The sequence below is a fragment of the Tenrec ecaudatus genome, chromosome 10 (assembly GCF_050624435.1).
Source record: "Tenrec ecaudatus isolate mTenEca1 chromosome 10, mTenEca1.hap1, whole genome shotgun sequence".
In the NCBI taxonomy this organism is placed as follows: Eukaryota; Metazoa; Chordata; class Mammalia; order Afrosoricida; family Tenrecidae; genus Tenrec; species Tenrec ecaudatus.
Genome location: NC_134539.1, coordinates 4088085 through 4095605, shown reverse-complemented (window position 1 = coordinate 4095605; position 7521 = coordinate 4088085). Strand labels below are relative to the sequence as shown.

Below are 7521 nucleotides of genomic sequence, written 5' to 3'. Positions count from 1 at the left end.
AGTAGAACAGCTCTCCAGGGGCTCCCAGACCAGACCTCTCTAGAGAAGCAGACTGCCAGGCCTCTCCCCAGGGAGCAGCTGGCAGTGGCTTTGAACTGCTGGCCTTGGGGTCACCCTCCCTCTGATACCCCACTAGGGTTCCTTGATGTAGCCCTTCAGGGCACTTCAAAGCACCCCCAATCATGATCACTGCCAACAGGAAGATGTGAAAGTGGACAAGGGTGTTGGAGTCACCAATGAGGCCATCCAACGGTCTGTGTTAAGCACGGTGATGGGGTGCCAAGGTCCTCACCCGCCTGCTGACCACACACAGGGAAGCCAAGAGAGCGCATGTGCGGGGGCACCCGTGGGATGTGGGAACGCAGGCCGCAGGCCAGGACAGAGTGGGAGACCCACCTCCGCGCACAGCCGGTCCTGGAGGCGGCAGTGCCAGTTTTATTTCTCTTTGGGGAAAAATAAATTTCTTTATTATTTTTCTGCTTTCCACAGTTCCCCATCTTCTGCTTAAATAGACTTAGGGGAGGAGCCAAAGGAGTCCATGCGGATGAATAGATAGTGTTCTCTCCTAAATCATCAGCATTTACATTAGACATTTCTTTATACAAACAGCTTGGCTTTAAAAAAGAAAAGCCAATGAAGGCGTGGCTGGCCAGCACCCCGGAAGAGGGCAGCTCCCCCCGCCGGACCCCTCACTGGGAGACGCGTGTGATGGCCGAGGAGGGTCTCTTGAGAATGGACTCCACAGAGAAGGGCAGCGGCTCGCTCCCCGACAGCTTCGTTCCAACTTGCTTGGCCAGGCAAAGGTCGGAGGCCCACCTGTCGGTTGTAAACATGTACTTCGGGTTCCCCTGGCCAGGGGGCTCGAGGTATTTTCTGGGGGCCTCGTCGAAGACCTCCTTGACCAAGGCTGCGTTCAGCTTGGGCCCCGGTGGTGCCTCGCTCAGCGTTTGCTGGAACAAGGAGTGGAAAGAAGAGGGGGCTTTTAGGAGCCCGGGCTGCCTGCTGCTCTCTTTGCTGAGCTTCGAGAAGGCCTGGTCCGATGACGGGGCCAGCGAGTCCACCTCCTCCCTCGGGGAGAAATCCCGGCGGGGTGGGGAGAAGGCCGATCCTTCAGGAGTGGCTGCCTGGTTGCACGGCAGGAACTCGGGCGTGGGGGGTGGCCCCCGGGGGCCTTCCCTTTGGGGCTCTGGGCTGAGGGCCTGGGCCAGACAAGCTCCCTTGGCATCCCAGCCGGGTCTCAAGGGCTGCACCGTGGTGGTGGTGGTGGCGTCCAGCAGGCACTGCTGGTAGAGGAGGCCGTCGCTAATGGGGCCACACTTGGGCCAAACTAAGAAACGAGAGGACATGGGGTACTGTCTATACGTGGCGGCCACACTGACGTTGGAAGAAATGAGCTCCACATTTCCAGACCCGGAATACTGCATGGTGAAGTCGAGGCAGGCGGGCAAGAAGTTGCACAAGTCCCTGCCGGGGGGCTCACCAGGCGTGGGGCTGTAGCTGCTCTTGCACGTGTTGTACTCGGCTCTGTGCACCAGGCGGCTGGGCAGGAACAAGGCCGAGGCTTGGGAAGCTTCCAGCATCTCTCGCTCCTTGTACTCTCGCTCCAGCATGATGTTCTCCAGCTCCTTATCGGCAAAGGCCCGGCGCTTCCTCATCCTGTCACTCACGGGGGGAGGCAGCGGGGAGGTCCCTCCCAAGTAGGTCTCCGCTGGGATGGGGCGGTAGCCTGGAGCGAGGGGAGGCAGAAGTGTCACTTCATCAGGCAGGAGAGACAAGACCGCTCAACCCCACCATCAGAGGGTCCCTGCTCTTGGTCACTGACCCACCCGGGGCACCTAGGAAGAAGAGCCTGGCCATCCACCTCAATCAAGAGCACAGCCCCAGAAAGCCCTGCGGCGAGGTCTCTGGGAGCTAGGACAGATGGGACGGGCGGGACTTCATTTGTTGATGGTTGTCAGCATTGTGACACAGAACCCAGGAGGACAGTGCTGAGGGCCGCTCAGGAGGGCTGTCAGGCCACACTGTGGTTGTGGTTCAATGTCTGCGTGTTTGCTTTGATGAGGGGGCTGAGTTGACTGACAAGGCCTCCCCTGACCCACCCCCACCCTTGGCCCCGGAGGTGGGGGGGGGAGCGGTAAGTGACAAGGTGGCTTATCTGACTTCAGCCACTGGTTTATTATAACCCAGGCCATTCTTTGTCCCGAGATTCAAAAAGATCTCTATACCTAGAGCTGATGACACTTTTATTTCCTAAAGATGATGCATTGGATACATTGTTACAGGTGGAGAAGAATCCCAGGAGAACTAGGGGGAGAAAGAGAGAGAGAGAATGAAAGTTAGAGCCAATTAGTCGGAAGAAGAGGGGAAAGAGGGACAGAGAAGCATAGTGAGGGGAGGGCTGTGAACTAGTTCCGTGGTGAACCAACTAGCCAGGCCCCTGAGCCCTAACTGCAAAAACCAACTCCCTGCCATGAAGTTGCCGCTGACTCACAGAACGGCCCCTGTGGGTTTCTGAGACTGTCACTCTGGACGGGGGTAGGGAGCCTCCTCTTTCTCCCTCGGACAGACACATGGTTTCCAACTGCTCCCCTTGCAGTTAGCAGTCCAAGGCGGAATCACTGTGTCCCAGGGCTCCTTCCAGTCCAGGTAAAACTGCAAGCTCAGGGAGGGAGAGGAATTGCTTGCTACATGGACAATAAGCACACTACAACTTTCCTCAGTGCGGTGCGCATAATGTTGGCCAGATTCAAACGCGGTTGAACGAGCAAGCCGTTAGAATGCAGACAAAAGCCACCCGGTGTTTGGGGAACAGGAGCAAAGTCACACACACACACACACACACACACACACACACACACACACACACACAAGCTCGATGTAACATAAGAGAATTCCTAGCAGCTGAACACTGAGTATTTCATCATCTGCAAAGCACTCGGCCCTGTCGAAAATTTGTTTGAAGGATCCATTGCGACATTTGTGTTTACAGAGTAGCAAATCCTTTGGGCTCATTTGCAAATAAAATAAAGTTTGAAAAATAATGTTTCCATTTCTCTGGGCAGTTTGGGGCCAGGAAGTTCTTGGCGTGAATTTGCAGCGCCGCTTGGTGCTGCCATTTCGCCAGTTGCCTTGGCATCCTTCCCATCCGTCAGCGTGGCCCCACAGTTGTAAATCTGTTTACCCAGTTTGCATTCAGATTCATCAGGGGTGTGTATGAAACACGCCACCCAGGGTAGAAGTGCACCATGCAGGGTGAGCCCGAGAGAGAACACAAGACAATGAGCGTAAAATCCTGCCCAGAACCGGGTCTGTTCAGCAACGCACAAGGAAAGAAACGGGACTCAAGAGGTTTACTCTGAGAAATCGGAATTGACTTGGCCGATCCGAATTCCATGAAGTGGCAGCGACTGGAAGAAACTCTAAATGTCCCCCTTCCTTTAAATGGGGAGAGATGGTTCACAGAGTCTTTAGCTGCCGGGCAAACATGCCCCATGCCCAAATGGAGACGATGAAACCATCGGTAATCTTTTAAGAGCGATGACAGCAAGCCCGCCGGCACCCATTTGCGAGGAAGCACACAGAGTGAGAGACTTCACACTGGCCACCCCCAGTCCTTGCTTGGCTTCTAGGACTCCAGGGCCTGCGTCACCAGGGGAGGGTGCAGAAGGGTGCTGACAGCCTGGGGTGACGCTGTCCTAGTGGGAGTACCAAAATGATGGCTATGACATTGATTGTTATTATTATTAAAACATCCTTACAGTGAGTCCTAACAACAAAAACACTTTTAGCAAGCACAGCCCGCAGGTATCACAGACCCCCACGGCCAAAACGCTCTGCTGATTTCCTTTTTAGACCTTGCGAGGGCGCCAGGCTGGGCTGTCAGTAATACTCATTTACAGTGACACGTCCATGGCTTGGGCCACACGCTCTGCTTCTGCCGGGACTGGCTTTGTCACGCAGCCTGGGGCCCCAGCAGTAATGTCATGGGCCTTGGTGTCTGTGGACCTACAGTGAGGTTGAGAATGAACTAGCAGCTAAAGGGCAAGGAGGAAAGCTAGACACGGCTTACTGGTATGTTCAGTCACTGCTCATGTTGCCACGTATAACGTTTGACACCATCGGACAAGGAAGGTGATGGCACAGCAAGTGCGCGGTTTGCCCCTGTGCCACTGAGCATTGTATCAAAACTAAGACCAAACTCTCTGCCATCGGGTCGACTCTGCCTCACCGTGAACACCACCACCACCACCACCCCCATGGGTTTCTGAGACTGCAACAGTTTACAGGAGCGGAAAGCCTCGTCTTTCTCTGGTGGAGCTGCTGGGGGTTTCAAACTGCCGAGCATGCGATCCATCGCAGCCCAACATAAAACCCCTCCCCCACCAGGGCTCCTGTGTGTCTATCACATATGATCCTGTGATTAAAGTGGAGAGTCAGGAAGAATGGCAGTCTGGTGTGGGATGGGAGGAGGTCTCCAGGGGTTGGGGTTGGGGGCGGGGGGGTACCAGGGGTTACCACGCTGCACCCAGTGCAGTGACATCGCTTGTCTGACCCTAAACCTCTTTTCCGACTCTCCAACCTCCACCGTCACACAGACTCCAGTGACATGGTGGCCTGGCATCTGGCAGCTAGAAACCCCAGAGAAGGAAGCAAAGCAGACTGGGAAAGGCGCAGGCCTCGAGATCCAATTGGCAGGTCCAGGGTTTTTTTTTTGTTCAGAGCTGAAACTCTTCAGGAAACTGGCTCTATTAACCCCAATGACCAACTGATAAAAACCTGGTTTTATTTTCATTTCCTTCCAAAATATCTGCTCCCCTCGATGGCTCTTTATCCCCCCAACCTCTCTCTCACACAGATGCACTGGTGGTGCCCCCTTAGCTAGCAAGTAGAGGGCATCAGGATGCCTCAGCTGCCAGTGCCAAACTCTTAACAGGGAAGGTGAGATCTCCCCCCTCACCTGGTTTCTTTCCTAGAGAATTTGTTAATTAAAGGGTTATTTGTTGAGTTGACCTCAGGAAGCTTTCTGGCAGCCTGATTAGCATGCTATCCTGCTGCCTGAGCCACAAGAGGCTCTCCCAGCTCCTCCATAAAAGGTAAAAGGGCCCATATACCCGCACCCTTACCTTCTAGAATGCTTTTGGCCAGCAAACTGGGCGTCCTGACTTGCCTCTGGTACACGGCCTTGCGCTCGAAGTTATTCTGCTTCCCGGAGAGTCCCTTCTTGTCCTGTAAACACAGAGACGAGATCAATAGCACCTGCAGGGAAAGAAAGGCATGGAGAAGGAAAGAAGGGGGTGGTGGGCAAACCATCCGGGGACCCCCTCTTTCCCCAGTCTGGATGGGTTTCTATTTCCACCCCAAGACAATGGCTCCAAAACGGATGCTACAGGTCCGCCGTCCCCATGGAAACAAGAATGTTCCAACAAAAAAGATTACAGTGGTGAGAAGCAGGAGGCATGGCCGCGCCTGCGTGAACAGGGACACGGCCTGCCTCCCCAGTTTCTCTGGGGTGGCTTCACTAGTCTCCCTGCATTCTTGTGCAGAGGACTTCCGGCCAGGAATGTTGGGGCACGTCATGTCGGAGTGAGTCCACAGTGGAGGCTGGGCCAAGGCACCCACCGGTGGACTGCAAGGTCACCGAATTAGGGCAGGCGCCTGAAGTGGAAATGCGGGAAGCCGCATGAGGGGACCGTGAGGATTTCCATCTCTCAGCCTCTCCCCTGCTCACCTCCCGGAAAAACCTTGGGGTCTGCAGAGGGCGCAGGGCCAGCAGACGCCCCCCGCCTTGGCTATCACAGTGAGATTTGTGCCCCAGCCACATCTTGTTCTGTCACTGACTCAGGCGGCAAGAGGAGACCCAGAAGGCTTAGCAGGTAGGTGCGGGGACCTTCATGGAATTTTCCTTTGAGGTCACTGACTTTATGAGGCTTGAACATGGATACACGCACACACGCGTGAGCTTGCATTCACACGCACTGCTCTCTGGTTAAAAGCAAACTCACCAATTGCCCCAAGATCTGGAGAAAGCCCAGAGAAACCTCCTCCTCTCTTCAAGAAGCCTGACTCTTGCCCCAGCTGGCACCCTGGGAGGTGTAGACAAAGTGCCTGGGGTCCTGGGGCCATTCACAGGTACCCACAAGGGCGCCTTTCCCTGGCCACTGTTTATCTCCTCCGTAAAAAAAAAAAATGGTAAGGTGTCCACTGCGGAGGCACCCTGCGCCCTGGGCTGCCCCGTTAATTTGCGCCGGCGCCAATGGGGCAACCTTATACCAGCTCCTCCACCGTCCCCCAGCAAGGACACCAAAATAAATGTTTCCATAGAAACGGCTCAAATACAGAGAGGGTCCCTGGCTTTTCCAAAGTCCTACCCACCCCCCAGGCTTCTCCAGTGCAAAGTCCTCTTTGCAGGTGGGTGACACAGCTTTCTCCCTCTCGCCCTGAGGGTCCACACCGGCCAAAGCAACGGCGTCTTCGTTACCCTTGCGAGGTGGGCCCGGGGGGGGGGGGGGGTGGGCAAGGGAGCAATCGAAGCCCCTCGGGTTCCGGGCCGCCAGCGCTACGCCCGCCCCAGCCAGCAGTACACACCTCGGTGGCCTGCTGCCTCCGGAGCGCCACCTGGGCGGCCATGACGCGCTGCCGCTCCACCACCAGCAAGCAGTTGGCGCACTGGCAGTCGCGCCAGCGACAGAAGCGCTTGTGGCCCTTGAGACAGGACACGACGCCGTGGTTACGGCAGCGCGCGCACTTGGGCGTGCGGCTCAGCTTGCGCGGCTCTGTCGGGGCGCAGCGCTCCGAGGGTCCTGCCTGGGTGCGCGGAGCCTGCGGCGCGGACGGTGGCCTGGGCTCAGTCCCCGCCGTTTCCGGCCCGCGCGGCGCCCTGGGGCCCGCACCCGCCGCCTCGCCATCGCCTTGTTCCTCCGCGTCGCCGTCGTCGTCGTCCTCCTCCTCGTCTTCCTCCTCCTCGCCGTCTCCAGCGGCCGGCAGTGGCGTCCCGCGGCCGGCCTCCTCCAGCTCCAGGCTCTCCACGTCGACCTCCCAGTCCCCGGGCGCCAGGCCCGCCTGCGGCTCCGCCATGGCTCCGTGCCTCCTCCGCCGGCCTGAGCGCTGTGGAGACAGAGATCCAGGGCTGTCATAAAGGCCGCGTCTGGTGCTCGGTCCCACGCACTGACCTCGACCCTAGGGGCACTCCCGCCCTCCACCGGTCACCCACATTCAGGTCCTCCATGTGGCCTGTGGGGATCTCCAACCCAACCCGGTTTGTCTTCCATGGATTAGCAGTGCTTGGTGAGCGGCTGACCCGCTCATTACGCACACTTTCTGGATCAGCCCCTGGGTAGCTAAGGAATTACACATACCCTGAAGTCTATGCCTAACGAGGACAGCCTGGGCTCCTGCATTTGCCACTTGTCCGTCTCTGCCAAACCTAGCTAGCTGGACGTGGCGTGGACGGTAGAAGAACTGAATGCAGTCAGGAACTTCGTTGATAAGGAAGGGCCACCAGCCTTGCCTCCCCAAAGCCTC

The 7521-nt window shown here is 56.9% G+C and overlaps 1 protein-coding gene across 1 annotated transcript; it reads right to left on the bottom strand.

Annotated features, from left to right (window-relative positions):
• Nucleotides 1–689: 689 nt before the first annotated feature.
• Nucleotides 690–7090, bottom strand: DMRT2 (doublesex and mab-3 related transcription factor 2). Its single transcript, XM_075558908.1, has 3 exons — nt 6586–7090; nt 5124–5226; nt 690–1726 (listed from the first exon to the last, which is right to left on the bottom strand). Exons 1-3 carry the CDS (start codon nt 7072–7074, stop codon nt 690–692), a joined length of 1629 nt encoding a protein of 542 aa, XP_075415023.1. The 5' UTR covers nt 7075–7090.
• Nucleotides 7091–7521: the final 431 nt, after the last annotated feature.